Source organism: Budorcas taxicolor, chromosome 1 (genome assembly GCF_023091745.1).
Source record: "Budorcas taxicolor isolate Tak-1 chromosome 1, Takin1.1, whole genome shotgun sequence".
In the NCBI taxonomy this organism is placed as follows: Eukaryota; Metazoa; Chordata; class Mammalia; order Artiodactyla; family Bovidae; genus Budorcas; species Budorcas taxicolor.
In genome coordinates this window covers 52,796,449-52,816,030 of record NC_068910.1, presented here as the reverse complement: position 1 = coordinate 52,816,030, position 19,582 = coordinate 52,796,449, and the positions used below count along the sequence as shown (strand labels likewise).

Genomic DNA, 19,582 nt, shown 5'->3' with positions numbered 1-19,582 from the left:
GCAATCCCGCTGAATGGGTTTATTAGTTCTAATAATATTTTAGTGATTCTGAAGGATTTTCTATACATAAAATTATATCATTTGCAAATGGAAATAGTTTTTCTTTCCTTCTTTCTCTTTTGTCTCTTTCATTTTCTTTCTCGTCTTTTTTTTTTTTGGGGGGGGGGGAGGGTTTGTTTTTTCCAGCTCGACTGTCCTGGCTAGAACCCTACTACAGTGTTGAACAGAAATGGTGAGAACTGACATCAATCTCTTGTTCCTGATTTTACAGAGAAAGCATCCAATCTTTCACAATTAAGTAGCTGTGGATATTTGGAGGTGCCCTGCATTGGGCTTAGAAAGTTCCCTTCCCTTGTTAGTTTGCTTGCTATTTAGTGTTAATCATGAGAGATGTCAGATCTTGCCAGATGCCTTTTCTGATGAGATAATCATGTGGCTTTTGTCTTTTTAGTATTCATATGGAGCACCATAACAGATTTTCAGATGTTAACTCAACCTTGCATTCCTGTGATCAATTCCACTTGGTCTTGGTATGTAAGTCTCTTTTTTATGTTATAGAATTTGGTTTGCCAGTATTTTGTTGAGGATTAAAAGTGTCCATATTTATAAGAGATACTGATCTGTAGTTTTCTTTTTGTGTGTGATGTCTTGGTCTGGGTTTGTTACTAAGATAAAACCGCCCTCAAAGAATGAGTTGGAAAGTGTTCCTACTTCTTATGGTTTTTAAAGAAGAGTTTGAGAAGAATTGATATTAATGTTTGCTAGAACTCACCAGTTAAACCATCTGAGCCTGGCTTTTCTTTTTGGGTGGTTTTGTGATTACTAAAATTAATCTCTTAACTTGTTCTATTGACTTTTCCAGTTAGTTTTGTTAGTTTGTGTCTATCTAGGGATTTGCCCATTTCATCCAAGTTTACCACTTCCTAGTATACAATATTGTAGCATTCCTTTATAATTATCTTTATTTCTGGAAGGTTAGTAATAAAATTCTCTGCTTCATTTCTAATCCTAGTAATTTCAGCTTTCTTCATTTTTCTATCAATAGAGCTACAAGTTTGTCAATTTTGTTGATCTTTCCAAAAAACACAATTTTTGGTTTCACGAATTTTCTCTATCATTTTTCTACTCTCTATTTTATTAATTTATGCTTAATCTTTTTTGCTTGTTTGGCCTGATTTTTAAAATTGAAGTACTCTTTCTGCTATACAATATAAGTTACAGGTGTATACTATAGTGACTCATACATTCTAACTCACTTATACTTATTATTTCCCTTGTACAATATATCATTGTGACTGATTTTATACTTAAATGCTTATACTTCATCATTCTCCACTCCCATATTATCCCTCTCCTGCTGGTAACCGCTAGATTGTTCTCTATATCTGTCAATAGAGTTCTTTCTTATTATATTCACTAGTTTGTTAAATTTTTTAGATTCCGCACATAAGTGATATCACACAGTGTTTGTCATTGTCCGATTTATTTCACTTAGCATAAAGTTCAACCATGGTGCTGCAAATGGCGAAACTCTGCTCATTTTTACAGCTTAGTAGTATTCCATGGTGTGTGTGTATGTGTGCGTGTGTGTATCACCTCTTTATCCTTTCATCTGTTGATGGACACATGTTGCTACCATCCATATCTTGGCAACTGTAAATAATGGTGCAATGAACATCACTGGTGTGTGTATACCTTTTCAAATTAATGTTCTTGCTTTTTTTTTTTAAGATGTATACCCAGGAATGAAATTGCTGGGTCATATGGTAGTTCTATTTTTAGTTCTTTGAAACTAAGGACCTGTTTTCACAGTGACTGCAACCATTTACATTTCCAACACCAGTGTATGAGGGTTCCCTTTTCTCCACATCCTTGCTAACACTTGTTATCTGTGTTCTTTTTGATGACAGCCATTCTGACCAGTGTGAGGTAATATCTCTGTGGTTTTGATTTGTATTCCCTTGATGATTCGTGATTTTCAGCATCTTTTTATTTGCCTGTTGGCCATCTGCATTTTCTCTTTGAAAATAGTCTATTCAGCTTTTCTATTTTTCAATTAAGCTTTTTTTTTTTTTTTTTTTTGATGTTGAGTTGTAGAAGTTGTTTATATATGCTGGATATTTATCCCTTATCAGTCATTTGCAAATATTTTCTCCCATATTCAATAGCCTGTCTTTTGTTTTGTTTACGGTTTTCTTTGCTCTGCAAAAGCTTTTAAGTTTAATTAGGTCCCATTTGTTTTTCTTTTATTTCCTTTGCTTTGGGAGATGGAACCAGCAAGCACTATTGCGATTTATGTCAGAGAGTGTTCTATGTTTTCCTCTAGGATACTAACAGTATTCAGTCTTACATTTAAGTCTTTAATCCATTTTGAGTTTATTTTTGTATACAGTCTTAGGGAATGTTCTAATTTCATTCTTTTACATGTAGCTGTCCAGTTTTCCCAGCACTAGTTATTGAAGAGATTATTTTTTTCCTCATTGTATATTCCTGGTTACTTTATCATAGTAACACACATTGACCATTTGTGCATGGGTTTATTTCTTGGCTCTCAGAATTCTGTTCCATTGATCTGTGTGTCTATTTTTGTGTCTGTACCATATTGTTTTGATTACTCTGGTTCTGTCAGTAGAGCCAGATACAGGATGCAAGAAACGAATGATTAGGGTTGAAGAGGAATCTCAGGAAGATGGTGAAGAGAACAGAGGGTCTAGAAAGGAACACCCCAGAAAAGAAAGAACCAGTGTTTTTGAGCATATGGAAAATCTCAGCCATGAGCATGGGGCAGAGATGTTGAACCTATTAACATTTAAAAAATATGTTGGGGGGAGAAATAGGACAATGAAAACCAAGGCAAATTATTAACACTAGGACAAACAAAGTTTCCATAAGGAGGGAGGCAGTAATTAACCACTTGGTGAAAGAATTAATACTTCCACAGTCAAAATTAAATCTTTTCTACTGATTACGAACAACTGATTCATAAGTATTTTGAAGGTTATGGGGGAAAGACATAGGCTAGGATACTGGAAAGTGAAATCTTCATTTACAAAGGCAGACAGACAGATACACATGACTGAATCTATCAACAGGTCAGTAAATAATGCCCAAAATTAATACATCAAGAAACAGTACAAACTCTTATTTGAAATACATAGGTAAATGCAAGGGAAAAAATTCTGAATGGCTATAAGAGTAGAGTTAGGAGGACTGTGTCAAAGACAGCTATTTTTGATTCTAAGTTTGAAAATTATAGTCGCATTAATTGGATAAAATTTAAAAGAGAGGATTTTTTTTTTTAAAGATCTTTGTATCACCAGGTAAATAACTCTATGCTAATGGGTAACATCCTGAAAATACTAGCTTCCTTAACTGGCAATCTAAAATGACTGATTTGCTTTTCTAATTTATCTTCTGAATCTTAAACTAAAACATACCTTCCGAACATCAGAACTTTTGGGTTCTGTTGTCCAAGTGATGACTCGAGACACTGCCAGGCGAGTTTCACTGGAATTTACAAAATCTCCTGGATCCATCTGTTTGGCCAGAGTTTCTATGTATTTGAGGATAGCAACCTTCACCTATACAGGGATGCACAAAGAGAGAGGACAATCAGCTGGGCATCGTTAGGCAGTAAGAACACTTGAGAAATAGATAGGTAATAATTTTTTTTTAACAAATACAAAAGGAAAAAGCATCAACAGCAAAAGAAAAGTTATACATACAACCACCTACCTATCAGAGGTACAAGTATATGATAATGTGGCTTTTTTCCCACACATAGCAGAATTTATAAATTGTATTACCCATCTTTGAGCAATTGTTGAAGACTCTCTTGATAAGATTAGGCACTTCTCCTTTAGTCTGCCTTCAGAGCTTAGAGCTGACTCCTGTCTAGATCTCCCCGGGAACCAGTCTTTATACATTGAAGGATAATTTGCCTCTTGGGGAAATGAACCAAAGAGTTTTGGAAATAAGGTATTATACATCCAGTGGGTAATCAAGTGGATAATCAAAGTGGGCAAAACAGGTTTTTGATAAATATACATTAAGGCTCCAATGAGACCAGGTTTCTTAATAGGTCCATCAACTGCTAGAACCACCTCTCAAAATAAATGTGACAAAAAAGCTTTACAGAAGGACCACTGGGGAAGAGACACTTATTTGCATAAAATAAGTATAATATATGAGTTTAAAAAGTCTTACTATTCTCCTAGAAATTCCTGATATGTGGGTGGCATGGCAGGTAGGAGTGTGGTAGGATGCAGGCTTTGAAATCAGCAAGAGGTGGGGCAAAGCACACACGCTTCTCTCTTAGATGCAGCCTTCTTTACCCTTCGAGTAAGCCATTATTAAATAATCCCCCCTTTCTCGGTATGGCAGGGTAGAAAAAGTTAGAGAACCACTGTTTTTAAAGTCACGTCTAACATTCTAGATTTCTAAATAATGATTCTCTAAGACGTTATCAGTGCACTTTAGAAATGGCACCTGGCAGAGTGCACAGTCCTTGGATACAGCAGACTCTAAACACATACTAAATGCTGATTTGCAGACTTAGAAAAAGGAAGGTTTAAATGTATGACTAAAAATAGCAACTTTGAAAAAATATTGTCAAAGATTAAGGTAATCAGGTATTCTGCACTCCTTCATCCCCTATTATTGATCTTATTATTGATCATTTCTCTCACTCAATCCAAATAAGGTCTCTGGGAAGTACTATGTCAAGTTAATATATAGCAGTAATAAGTTAAACTTCTGACTCTTGAACATTTTCCCGTCTCTGCTTCCAGTTTAAAAAAGACAGAAAGCATCAACTTATTGTCTTCATTTCATAATAAATGATTTTAAGAAGTAACTGTAACTGTAAGAAATTTTTTTTAAAGTTAATCCAAAACCATCCTGAGTAAATCATACAGTGAAGAGGGAAAGAGATGTATGGTTAATTTTGAGTAGCAAGCCCAACTAAATTATGGCAGCACATAACATTCTGGAGTTTTAAGCCACGTCATCTTCTACTGGTAAGACCAGCTGAAAGAAAGCTAAAGTAAATCAAAGAATAAACATCAATGCATTTTGTTTTTTGAAAATATTTATTTGCACTATGTGAGATTTAATTAGTACCATGTCTTGGCAATTTATAGAGGCATGTAAAGTTTCTAAATAGTTTCATAGAATAGGTGTGTTTACTATACAAATAAGCAAAACAACCATAATACATATATAATCATTTGAAAATTTATATTTTGGTAGTATATTTCAAAAGGTTATAAACATCGTCTTTATTTTTAATAACATTAACATGCATTCTTCTTCAGAGAGGAAAAACATTATAGTTGCTAAGGTGTGTATAATTCTAAACATATTTCTGAAACTCAAAAAAAAAGTCAAAAAGTTCCATTTATTTGAAAAATATTACTCAAATAAAATCACTCTGTATGCCCTCTTTGTCTATTTTATTGCTTCCTTTTTGACATTTGGCTACATGATAGTCTGTGAGAAATATAAAATTTTATCTGAAAGATCCAGCATTTTTTAAATAAAGAATTTTGGTAAATCTCATACTGAAGTTATTTGTGTTTTTCTATAATCTGTTAAGTTTCTAATTCTTAATCCTGTCAATCATCTCAAAGTTACTTTTATTTTCGGCACAAGGTACAGCTCCAATAAAATTCCTTTTTGCTATCCTAAGACATTAATTTGTGGGTGTCTTTCCCCTACAGTGACTTTCCCCTACAGCTTTATGTATATACGTGTGCATAATATATAAAAGCCATACCTATGTCCATATAACAGATTATGATATATACATATTTACAGAGACTGTTTCTCTAAAAGTCATATACACATACATATTCCCTCATAAATATGAGGTAATATGAGGTAAATATTCTTTACCTCAGTCAGTAAAGAATCTGCCTGCAATGCAGGAGACCCAGGTTTGATCGCTGGGTTGGGAAGATCCCCTGGAGAAGGAAACAGCAACCCACTCCGGTACTCTTGTCTAGGAAACCCCATGGACAGAAGAGCCTGGCAGGCTATAGTTCATGGGGTTGCAGAGCTGGACGTCACCGCGACGTACATATGTGTATATGTATGTATGTATGACTTTCAGAGAAACAGTCTGTGATTCCAGTCTTCAGTATGACATTTCCTAATAGGGAAACTAGTTTTACACTTCCCATTGTCTTTCTCTTCAGGCCTTTAGCAACCCTTATTTTGAAAACTAATGATTCAGACCTCCATTTCTACTGGCCCATGTAACAACTCTATATGTTTTCAATACCATTTGAATACCTACCACCAGTACCTAAATCATAATTCTTTCCACAGTTTACAGTTCATCACGTTATTATAAATATTAATGACAGAAAATTATCAGGAATACCTAGCACAATGGCTTGGACGAATAACAAGTTTAAACAATATCTATCAATAATAGCAAGTAAATTATTCTCCTTCTGCAGGCACTTTTAAAAATCAAAACAGATGGAACCTCTTTCACAAAGCAGCTCTGAGAAAATAACATATGTTGAGTACATGTCAACCCTGGTAAGAAACATAATTGTGACTTTAAGGCAAAATCATATTCAGAAACTTAAAAGGGAAATCAATCCAAGGCAATAATGCTTATAGAAACATTTCGTGCAGAACAGAGCAGAAAATACAAGGCTTGTAAATGTACATATGCTTGTTATTTCCCTGACGTTAATCTCATTTAAGAAAACTCAATAAAACTATTCTTAGTAAAGAATTCAGGGGTACATATTTTCTTCTATGTTAAATAATTATTTGTAACAAAAAATCGGTATCTACCTAGTTTCCACATAAATTATTAGAAAATGTGTGCTAATAACAATTGAGAAAGCTAATCCCAAATCTAAAGCTTATGCACACATCAGAAATATCACATTATAAGAAGAAAAAAAAAGCTACTGTTTCAATTAAGAAGAACTGGAGAACAGCTCTGAGATTAAACTTAAAAATTTTTGTTAATTGAAATACATAGGCAAAACTGATATTCTGTACCGAATACCTATTCAAACTCCTCAACTTTGAAGAAAAAAAAAAAAGGACTGGGAAATCACAAACATAAAATGAGAAAAGACTTGATAGAGAGAGTTTGCACAACAGCTTAGGGTTAGACGGCCATACTTGTGTTGCTTTCTAACTATGAGTCCCCAGTAAGCTTCTCCGGAAGATAATCTGGCACCGAGTAACATTTGAAATCAAACCCGTGCATGCTTTAGAGGCTCGTAATGGTTAGTAGTTGAATATACAGATGCATACAAACATTATTGGAAACACTGCAGAGTTCGTAAAGAGAGTTAAGAAAAGAAATAATGCAGATTAAAACAAAACCAATAAAACCTTGGAGCTCCAAAAAGAGTGAAGCTGGTCCCGAAGTGCTGGCTTGACTGTCTGAAAGTTTATAAAAACAAAATCCACTGATTGAACAGCTTCTCATGTGACAGAAATACAAACATTAACTTTATGAATAAAATACTTCAATTCCTTACAATGTCTTCAAAAGACCTCAAATTTTTACCTTCAAGCTTGGTGTTTGGGTCTGATCAACTGTAAATCTCATTAGAATATTGAACTGAAGATCATTTGGAAAAGATTCTCTGAAATATGCAAAGAACAAAGCAAAAAAAAATTAAGTCAGCAAGTAAGCTTTTAGCAAACTTAACAGATTATTTTTAATACCAAAACATAATGTCATTTAGAAAGCATGCATGAAGCATATCTATATGTGGTATAGTTTATGTGGTAAAGAATACAATAAAAGCTACTCTCAGAAGAACCAGAACGTTTGAATTTATACCTTGCAAGTATAAATTTAACCCCCTGTAAGGGGTTAAAAAGCAACACTAGAGCAAATAATGATCTCTTGCCTCAGTTATAGATTTAATCAGAGAAGGTGTTCAGGGAAAAGTTCAACAGTATCAGAGATGTTTCCATACCTAATATCTGAATTCTAGACTCATCTCAACTTAGTAAATGGATATTTGAAATAAGTCACTTCAACAATCTACACAAGAAAGTAGAAATGTATTATTGGTTCAAAATCTTTTGAAAAAAGAATGCATAATAAAACATTCTTTTTAAGTTTAGCAAATATTTTAATCTTTATATTAGACTGAATAAAATCCTTTACTTTGCAGTTACATCTTAATTACAATAAATTGCTACCTTGAATTACTCAACCGATGTTAATGAAATTTTTTATAGATTAAATGCAATGTTTGAACTAAGAACCTATGTTGCATCAAATTATACCATGTAAACGGACATTATTAACAATTTTCAAATGGAGCTCATGAAGTCTTGATGGTTTGAAAGGACTCAGAAATCTGAACTTTCAACACAAAAACTGAATTTTCTTAATTACTACTGGGTAAACTTGAAATATATGAAGAAAAATCTTACCTTGTAACATCGAGGGCTTTCTGAACTTTTGCTTGAACAGACCCAAGCAGATCAGCACCCATTTTTTTAAGTAGTTGTGTCAGCAGTACAAACAACCAATCCTGAAGATCATCTTTGTGGACTTGTATGAAGTCCACTAGAGTCTCCAAAAACATGCTGAATACCTACAGTGGGTAAATGGGGGAAGGAGAAGAAAAAGGAGGAAATATTGACCTCTATGATCAATTCAAAACTGAAATAGAAAGGAATATAGGAATCAGAGGCACAGCGATTGGCAGCCAAGCGGAAAAACAATCTCTCTCGCTTTTCATTGGACTCTGTGATACAAGAGTACGTTTGAACTGTTATCCAACTTCTGCTGAAGTTCGACAATTAGCTATTCCATGCAGCATCACTTGGTAAAGAAACTTTGGCCATAATGGCTGGCACACCTAAGGTTGTCAATGATGCCACAGCTTAAACTGAAATTCATTTTACCTGAATTTAGGCCAAGAAACTACCTATAGTCTCACCAGCCCCCAGCTCTCTGAAGTGTCAGTGAGTTAATCAGGGGAAGACTATGCTGACAGCTACCTTAATATATAAGATGATTTTTAACATAATGGGCTAACTGGAGACTTCTTAGTTTTCACAGTGTTAGTGGTCACAAAATTCTTTGGTATAAGATGTATTATTCATTAAAACTGCCCCAAAAGTAATTTAAAATGACCTGTGTGCTCAGTTGCTCAGTCATGTCTGACTCTGCGACCCTATGGACTGTAGCCCTCCAGGCTCCTCTGTCCATGGGATTCTCTAGGCAAGGATACTGGAGTGCGTTGCCATTTCCTCCTCCAGGGGATCATCCCAACTCAGGGACAGAATCCATGCCTCTTACGACTCCTGCATCAGGCAGGCGGGCTCTTTACCACTAATGCCACCTGGGAAGCCTTAAATGACCTGGGATACCTGTGCCTAAAATAAATAAAATCAGGACACAAATCTACATCTACATTTTAATGATTTCTACAAAGAACCAGATGGCATGCTATTAGTCTCCATTTCTACTGAGGGGTTTTATACTTGTTTCCAATATTAATCTACTAGTTTTAAACTTCTTATAAGATTCAAGAAAAATTAGGGAAACTAAAATTTGTAAGTGATTTCTCTAATTAAAACAAGCGACATACAATAAGGTTATATCTCATCAATAAATTCAATATCATACTGGACAATTTATTTCTACATAAAGAGGGAAAAGTTCTTAAGACAATGTCAGCCATGTTGCATTATGAGACAATTTATAATCCCAATGGATTATAAAATCTATGATTTAAAAAAGTTAAGTTCAAAGTAAGTATGCTAATTTAAAATTAAGAGTTTTACTCTCAATATATATTTCTTGACTTTCCTTTATGTAATTATACACAGATTTCTGTTTTTTCTCTTATGTTAGAAATGAAGGACTTTTTATCTATCAGAACTGTAACTAAGCTTTTTAACATCTTAATTTGAGTTAGAAAAAGATGTGCTTGTGTGTATGCGCTCAGTCGTGTCGGATTCTTTGCAACCTCATGGAATGAATATAGCCCGCCAGACCTGTATGTCTATGGGATTTTCCAGGTAAGAATACTGGAGTGGGTTGCCATTTCCTACTCAAGTGGATCTTTCTGCTCCAGGGCTCCAACCTGTATCTCTTGTATCTTCTGCACTAGCGGGCAGATTCTTTACCACTGTGCCACCTGGGAAGCCTTAGGAAAAAATACACTTTGCTTAAGACTCTATTTGTAAAAGCAGAAAGTACAACTACCTAAAATTTGTTATCTCTGATCTCAAGGCAGTAGGTACCTGTGCCTCAACACTGTTCTTAATCACAATGCAGATTCGTTAACTCCAGTCCTACCCTACCAGAACCACTTGGACCGCAGCTTCACTGAACTGTCTCAGGGCCTGAGGGACTTCAACAGACCTACTCAGTAACGAATACATGTATCTAACCTAGTACTCACTCTGACTAGCAAATCTGTCCAGTGACGTCCTGGCGTTGGTCAGTACCTGCCTACAAAGGCAAACATTAAATATTCAGGAATTTTGTGAGACGGTTGGTGGCTTGAAATCAGCCAGCTGGGACTATCTACACCTCGGGAATTGTAATAAACATGACAAATCAGGGCTTCCCGCTAGTCCCTTAAACCTGGTGGGCCAGCACAGCACTCTCCAATTCTCCGGTTCACTCTCACTCTTACTGTTTCAGCTGCTGCCTATTTCCCTTAGGATCCCAACTTTAAGCTTTCACTACACCAAAATCCATTTCGAAAATCAAAGGCATTAGAGTGCCTAAGTCAGCTCTCTCATTTTATCTGATTCTCAGAAAATTGAGAACTAGAAAATTAAGGGACTTACTTGCTCAAGGTTTCCACAGTTCATCAATGGCTAAGTCGCTTGGCTTTTAGTTGTGTTCCATACACTCTATAACTGGACAACTTCTTCATCTACTTGACTGCCATTCATGATAAAATTCTCCACTGACTCTCCCCTCACTCTGATTTCTTCTATAGCTATCCTTTTAATAACTCTTTCTCCAAGGAAGAGCCAATTTTATTTCTAAGACTAGTCTTTCCACCTGTATTCTTGCTCTCTAAAGTATGGTCTCCTCTATCTTTACTCTTCTATTCTCAACCAGAATTCTTTGTTTCCCAATGCAGAAGACACTGTCTCTAGAATTTTGCCTGCAGTTTCCATCCTACTGCGCCCATCAATTACCTTCCAATCGAGAAATGTCACAGCTTTATCATGAGCTTAGTACGCCTGGCCATTCCATAGTTTGACACTGGTTTTCCTCTTCTTATCTCCCTTTTTTCATTGTTACCAGGCATTTTCCTTTTGTACCCTGAATGTGAGGAGATCTCTTAGATCTTCATCCTGATTCTCTTTTCATCGAAATTATGACTTCCTTGACAGAGCCTCTCTGATCTAGCCTTCTAGGCCCCATAATAATCTCTATGATAGCTCTCACTTTTGGCCTTACTCAAATCTGTCGATCACAACATCACTGTAGGCACCAGGCATTTCTGACCTCAAGTCTGGATTTCTCTAACAGGCCAGAAAGCAGATATTCTAGGTTTTGCAGGGCATATGATGTGGGTTGCACTCTTCAACTCTGTCATCATAGCATAGCCACAGACACTATGCAGACAAGTGAACACAGTTCTGTTTCAGTAAAACTTTATTTACAAAACAGCAGGCCAACTCAGACTTCTTTCTGTCAGATGGTGACATCACTCTTTTGACAGAAACAAAATTCTTTAATGTCCCTTCACTGTCTATAGAATAATGTCTCAAATGCTTAGACGAGGTTCTAACTCTTCAGACTGATGCTGGACAATTCGGCAACATAACGTCTTCATCCCTGAACACGTATCCCACACACTCCTGATTCCCTATCACTCTCTAATCCTTCTGTTTCCACAAAGTACGTGACTCCCTACAAAGTTTACCACTCAAGTCCCAGCCAAACAGCTTCTTGGATATCTTTAAACAACAGCCACTGTCTATCCCTATTTGCATCTGGTACTTGGGCTGCCTTTGCAGTGCTCTTTGACTTTTTCTGTATATATGCTATCTTCCTATCTGGAATACATAGCATTTGAGAACAATGGCTCTATTTCAGTCTTACGCCACCAGTCAGAACCAAATCTTAAGTTATCAGAGGCTGACGATGCAATTAAAAAGTTGTCTGATTAAACTATAGGAAAAGTTCCCTTAAAAGTAAGAATTTTCTTTTAGTTGAGTAAAATTTACCTTGGTAGCCAACCCCTTTTCTCAATGCAAGGGAAGATATGGATGACCTTCCTTTCACTACAGCCAAGGTTTTCTTTACTATAAACTTTCTGACATCTCCCACTTCTCTGGACTCAGGGTAGTCATTTGTAGGAGGCCCTTTCTTCTCATCCTGATATAATCCAAAGTTTATGTTCCTGTCAAGATCTGAACTGCTATTTTCTTCAGGAAGACGTGTCTGAGTCTCCTAAGTAGAAGTTTCTTTTGATTAGATAAAATGTGAGTAGAGCTGAATAAAACTGTAAATGTGTACTAATAGTACTTTACATATAGAATTATACTATTATTTTTCAAAATGCTTATACATACACACACACACATATATCTTCATTCAAAATATACATTGGAAGTTTGCACAGAATTTCATGTGACTGCTATAACACAAAGAGTTCACTGTCAGATAGATGTTGATATTCTCCCATTTCCTTATCTATGATTAAAGGAGAAAGAGAAAAGTGGATATACTAGTAAAACATTGGGCTAAACATCTGATTTCAGAAGAGAAAGCTGAGATCACTGCTCCTTAAACTGCTCTGTCTCCTTTTACGGGACACCATTAGCAGAACAGTAGAAAGTGCATATGAAGAGGTTAGAACTCAATTTTTAAAAACTGATTGTGAAACTCGGGAATTGTTTTTTTTAATAATTCAATGAAATCAACCTTCAACAGACTCAATGTATAATCCTACATATTTCACAACTGTAGTTCACTGGGAAAAGAACTGTAATATTTGTGTTATTACAATTGAGGCAGCCTTGCTTTTAACAGTTGCGTGTCAGTCGCTCAGTCATGTCTACTCTGTGTGACCCCATGGACTGCAGCCCGCCAGGCTCCCCTGTCCATGGGATTCTCCAGGCAAGAATACTGGAGTGGGTTGCCATTCCCTTCTCCAGGGGATCTTCCCAACCCAGGAATCAAATCTGGGTCTCCTGCATTGCAGGCAGATTCTTTACCACTGAGCCCCAGGGAAGCCCCCATATCTTAGGTGTGCCAGTCATCAAATATAGAACAGAAGAACATAATCAAATTAGATTAATTAGTAGATTAAAAAGCACATCTCCAAACAGAATGACAGTTTGCGTAACTGCAGATAGCATTTCGTGGATTGCAAAGGTTCCAACACTGCATGAACTCTTTGGGAGAGAAAATAGAGAAAAAGGGTTAATTTCACAGTCATGCAGTAAAGTTAGGTTTCCAACAAATATTGAACCAACTTACTCTCTATTGAGAGTTCCAACACAGGGGACAGCATGCAAAAGGAAAAAAAGAAAAAAAAGAAAAACACACAAATTAGTCGCCATCAATGCCAAGTTCCTGTATGGAAGAAAAACACTTAGAAAATAAAAATGACAAATGTTTTCCAAAGTTTTATGACAAACTCAAAATAGTTTTTAACACAAGAGTTAAATGAATGGTATATGAAAAGAATATGTGGTTTTCCTGTATTTCTCTCTCATTTTCTTGCCAAGAAAATTTACAAATAATAAAAGAGGAAAACTCCCTTCTTTTCAGACCCTACTATCCTTGAATTTCAACTTCTGGAAAGAATCTAAGACTAACAGACACCTGCCAACATTTCTGAACAGTGCCAACATTTGCTTCCAAAGCATAGTATCTAAGAATTTTTTGTTTATTCTTTCCCCCTCTTGAGAAGCAATGTATTCACAAGTTAAATTATTTCTGTGAAGGACTGGAACAATTACTATTGTATGGAGGTAAAAAGATACTACAACTTTTAATATTCCCCAGGTAAGATGCATATTTGGTCTCTTGATTCTAAGACCTGTAGGCAGGCAGGACTACACAGAACATAATATGTCAAATCAAAGCATGTTCTTCAGTAAAGGTGGCTCTCCTCAAGTATTCCTTCTGTGTCAACTGTCAGAATCACAGGGGATAAGCTTTCTGACACACCTTACATTTGGAGGAAAAAGTGTTCTAGAGCAATCAAAATAAAAATCTGCCTTGAATTCCTTAATTTTTCAAACTTATTTAAAAAAAAACATATGTAGTACTTATAGTGTTATAAGGACTTTACATACATTAACTCATTTAATCATCACCGCAATCTTATTAACTCTATTTTACAGATTAAGAAACCAATGCACAAGGCACACACTGCTAAAGAGTGATGGAGGTAGGATTTGAACCAAAGCAATCTAGCTCCACTACTCATATTTGTTATCACTGTGTGGTACTGTCTCTCAGGAAAATATTAAGAGGCTTTAAACTACACATTTGCAGCTTTATAATCTAAATTACTTTCATACAGATACCACGACTGAATCAGTAGTATCTGAAAGTTGAAAAAGTTTACCAACTTATGGACATCAACTAATTTCAGCTTGTACCCTGTAATGCCAACCACATTACTCATGTCACAGAAAAAGAAATCTAGCATCTATTTCAACTGTACTTAAAAAGAGCTCTTTTCCAGCCCTTCCTTTCTGGGATGTCTTTACTGTATAGTGGAGTTCACCTGCTATTTCAGCTGGACTCAGATACTTACTAACACAAACAAGAGAAACGTTCTAGGGGCTGGAGGTGATCCTAGATGAAAGGAGATGGGGCTGCTGCTCACACCCTGGTTCTCTAAGTCTCCTATTTCTGCTGGGGACAGCAGGTGGTCTACTGCTACTTTTCAGAGCTGCTAAAAGAGACTGAAATGTTGACTTCAGCTGAAAAGGACACGGCAAAGTCCACCCAACCAACCTCATGATAGGAAGTGTCTCTGAAACCCTATGGCCCATTCTGGGGGCAAGGCTTCAGATGGTTTCTGCCCTGTGAGCTCTCAGCATGGTTGAGGTTACAGATAAGTGATTCCAATTCATATGGAGAGCATATTTGAGGAAAGAAAGAGAAATGACTTTGATGATCTGTTTCAAGGCTATGAGGAAAAGTGCAGGGCACATCTAGGGAAATGAACATAGTTTTCAGGCTGGGTTGAGAGTGAAAAGGGAATAACAAGCCAAAATGACAGGCTTTGTTTGAATATTTTCTTGAGGGTAATGAGTAGTCATTGAAGAGTCTTAAGTCAAGAGAAAAGATTTACCTTTTAGAAAGATTATTCAAGGATGCAGAGTGAAAGAGAATTTAGGGACAGAAGGTGGGGAGGAGGTGCAGCAGGCCAAAGGCAATTGTGCCAAGAATGAGTAGTGAGAATGGAAATATTTAGAAGGTTGAATCAATTAGGACTGAGAAAATCTCTAGAATGATGCCCAGTGAGGGGATGGTGGCTTCATCTAACGAGATAACGTGACTCAAGAGGAAAAGTAGTTTTAAGGTTTAAGATGAGCCAAAGGTATGTAACTAGGTAAGTGAAGGAGAAAAATATGGGCTGGAAGTATCATTTGAGAGTTATCAGGATAAAGTGGGCGACAAGCTTCACATAAGGTACAGAGTGAAAAAGGAGGGCCTAGGGCAAAGCTCTAACCTACAGCAACACTAGTAAAACAAGCAGAGACAGGTGTCTGAAAAGAGAGGCTGTCTGCTGTGAGGAAGATTGGATCAGACACAACAGAAAACAACCCTTCTTCTCCTCTCCCACACCACATTCCTTAGTGTCAGAAAAGGTAAACTGAATACACTTACAACAAAGCTGAAAAATAAAAAGGGATGTCAAAGAGCAAGTTGAAATTTATGAAAAATTCCTGGAAGACCAAGCAGATGAGAGTATATTAGCAAAAAAACAGAGTACATGTTTATGAGGCTGCCAACAGCTTCAAGGTAAGACCTCCTGCCATTTCCATAGGAGAAAAGGTAGAAAGAATGGGCTTATGTGCAATTAATTTTGCTGATTTGGAGGCAGGAAATGGAGTTTCTGTTGGATGGCATCTATTTTCTTGGTAAGCTAAGAGGCCAGGACAAATGGTCAGGGCACGAGATGAGAGGTGAACAGGGCTGGAGTTAAATTTAAGGAGAGACTATTTGACACAGTCTCTATGGAGGACAGAAGAGAAAAGCAAGAGGTACAGGGAAGGCAGGACTGAGCTTTTAGACCAAAATCACAGATCAGAAACGGACAGCGTATATAGGAATAAAGGTTGATTTAACCCACCAGGGACTGGTACACTGTTTCTGGTACCGGTCAACAGTCTCGACCTTCAGCCAGTGGCATGACCATGAGCAGAGGTTCTTGAACATGTTTTTGTTTTTGTTTTTTTCTTCCATTTGGCTGCTCTGGGTCTTAGTTGTAGCATGTGGGATCTAGCTCCCTGACCAGGGATTGAACCTGGGCCCCCTGCACTGGGAGCTCAGAGTCTTAGCCACTGGACCACCAGGGAAGTCCCTTGAACATGTTTTTATTTTAGTGTCAATGTGTCAATCATTAGAGTTGATTGTATACAACAGGGGTTGGGAAACTATAGTCTGCAAGCTAAGACTGGTTTTACATTTTAAAATAGCTTTTTCTTTTTTTAATCAAAAGAAAAGGCTATTTAGTGACACATGATAATTTGATGAAAATTAATATTTCAATGTTCATAAGTAAAGTTTTATGGACACCTAGCCATGGCCACTTGTTTAGATACTGTCAAAAGATGCCTTTGTGCTATAATGGCAGAGCTGTAACAGAGATCATTATGGTCCACAAAGCTGAAAATATATACTGCCTGGCCCTTTATAGGGAGGGGGAAAGAAAAAACCAACTCTTGATGGACAGCAGTTGGGAAACTGAAACTAAGATTTTACTTGGAAGGAACAGAAAGCATCAAGAGCAGCTGCTTGATTCAAATGACTGGACCATTCGTGCTTTATAAAACTAAATAGGAGGGACAGCTACCACTGAACAATATAAAGACACGCAAAAACTCAAATCAAGCCCTGATACTTTTAAACCCCCACCATATGGTGATACAGCCAGTTTATTCTTAATTAATTACATTACTGGCAGTCTCTGATGGACAATCACCAAATAAAAGCTGAGCAAAACGAGTTAACAAAAATCTCCCCTTTATATCTGTATTCAGTGAAATAACTAAAAAAAAAAAACCGAAAACAAAAAACAAAGCAAAGCCAGATGGATCAATAGGAATTGTACGTTGTTATAAAACCCCACAGGAAAAAAACCGAAAGTCTCCTTCCTGACACCTATAGGGAGGATCGTGGCTGGTTCTCCATATTTACTAAGGGAGGCCAAACACCTGTGCGTCACCAACATCAAACCTGGCTTTCCTATTTGATCTTCAAGAGACTTTAATTTTAAAATTTACTTCATTTAAAAATTTTTTTCTACAAGAGACTGTTTAAAAAAAGTCTCTTTATTACTGTTAAATCCTAGGATCCAACTAAACTGCATTATGTCTTAATAAAAAATAAAAAACTGTGACTTCAAGAAATAATAACAACCTCACTCTCATACCTTCCACTACAGATGAATTATATTACTTATTGAAGATGTTTCAAAACTCTTATTTTTAAAAGTTGTAGATTACTAACAAAATATTATTTAATAAAACAAGTCCACACAGATCATAACTGTCTTGTCCTTTAACTCATACTGCTAACAAAAAAAAAAATATCAACAGTTAATTTGTTTAGGATTTATAGAAATTCTTCCATTATAACAATTCTTACAGTAATCAGTGGTAGTAATATCAGTATAAAATGGTATAGTTATCTACAAGCTCAGTTTAAAAATTATAAAATTTAAAAAAATAAAATAAATAAAAAAATAAAAATTATAAACAGTGTGCTTTTTGTCTTTAACGGGATCTTGTATTCTTGGATAAAATAAATATGCCTTGAGACAAAAGGATAATCTTTGGAAATTATTGCTTTAAAGTTAAGACAAGTTATAATCCTTAGCCAGATTTTAGTTTATGTAAAGAATGGGATTTTAGTATCTTTAAGTAGTGTCACAAGTAATGAAAATACTGAAAATAGGAAAAAATGAGGAGGAATGAAATGTGCAACAATAAAGTGAAGACAATAAAAAAAATGAAGCAAAATTCATAAATATTTTTCTTATGATTTCCCTCTCACTTAGGTTAGAAATTCTCATGTAGACAGCTGGTGTCCTAAAGGAAGATATTGAATAAAATTTCACCACTGTCAAACACACTGCTGAAAACAGAACAAATGAGTACATTTTATGACAAAACTTTACATTTTAAAACAAAAATTTCACAGTACACATGCAGAGTATACATAAGTACTTACATATACTTTAATCAGCATTAAAAGCTGAATGAAGTTCTGAAGATTTTTATGAACTCTTTCAACATATGAAATGTTTCTCTTTTGTTACTCACAAACTATATCACCCATAGTTTGTGCTTTAAAAAATCGTATTTTATGCTTTTTGTTTTTTAATGGCAGTTCTTGTCTACAAAATTGCTCTTTTAAGAATATATTTGTTAATAGAGAAGAAAAAGTTACAAACTTTTTTCAACTTATCCCAATTATTTCCTTTACAAATAGTAAAATGTTTTTAGTAATACAAATACCCTGACTAATTGTAGAAGAGTCGTGCATGTGACTATATATTCTTCAGTTTATAGCCTTAGATAATCTGTCTTTTACAGAAGCTTAAATAGTTATCAGAGAGCAACTTCTGAATTATGTATGATATCAAATACTCAATTTCAATTATGTTGAAAAGATCATTGCCATTTTAGGGCAATATATAAACAAAAATGGCTTATAGTTTTTTGTTATTATTTACTTCTTTTTTGGGGCAATATAATAATGACACCTTATAGGAGTAATCTTAAATACTAAAACATACCTTGCCATGAGGATCAGCAAACATTCTTGTGAAAATTTCACATAATCTTTTCAGTTCAACTCGACTGTCAAAATAATAAAGTGGCTAATTAATACACTGCTGTAGGAAGAAGTCATTTAAAAGTGACTTACATATATATTTGGGCTTCTTTTTTTTTTAAGCCAAAAAAAAAAAAAATTCAGCTCTCAAAATCGAGAAATTTGTAGGATTTACTAGTCAGGGCTAAGTACAATTTATCAAATGCAACAATAATTCTGTAGCAATACATACAATATTTTAAAGGTTGAAAGTTACATGAAAAGAAATACAACTGTACTTTATTAATGTAGCACAGCAGAGTAAACTATACAGATGACATTCTCAGTACATGAATCTTACCCTTTTAAACGCTTTTATGTTTTCTTAAATTTTGCCACCTGAGGGCTAAAATCTTTCTAAACTATGACTACTTCCTTGCCATTTAAAATAATACACTGAACCTAACACTAATCTAATCTTGGTGGGGCAGAAACAACATTATGATGATTTATAGTAGTGATTCATGAACTCTAATATGTAATATTCATGAACTGTAATAATATGTAATTAAAATATATTAGGAAGTACAT

General features: G+C 35.5%; 1 protein-coding gene across 3 annotated transcripts in view; it reads right to left on the bottom strand.

The window, feature by feature from the left end:
- The window catches only part of CLASP2 (cytoplasmic linker associated protein 2), a 183,254-nt gene that overhangs the window by 26,505 nt on the left and 137,167 nt on the right, over nucleotides 1-19,582 (bottom strand). For 2 of the 3 annotated variants that reach the window (XM_052637074.1, XM_052637082.1), the window contains 5 exons: nucleotides 18,975-19,038; nucleotides 8,431-8,594; nucleotides 7,547-7,625; nucleotides 7,369-7,419; nucleotides 3,438-3,581 (listed from right to left, as the gene is read on the bottom strand). In XM_052637074.1, the coding sequence (XP_052493034.1) occupies nucleotides 3,438-3,581; nucleotides 7,369-7,419; nucleotides 7,547-7,625; nucleotides 8,431-8,594; nucleotides 18,975-19,038 (502 nt within the window). Of the gene's footprint in view, nucleotides 1-3,437; nucleotides 3,582-7,368; nucleotides 7,420-7,546; nucleotides 7,626-8,430; nucleotides 8,595-13,465; nucleotides 13,469-18,974; nucleotides 19,039-19,582 lie in introns of all 3 variants that reach the window. The other variant, XM_052637064.1, reaches the window with a different exon arrangement.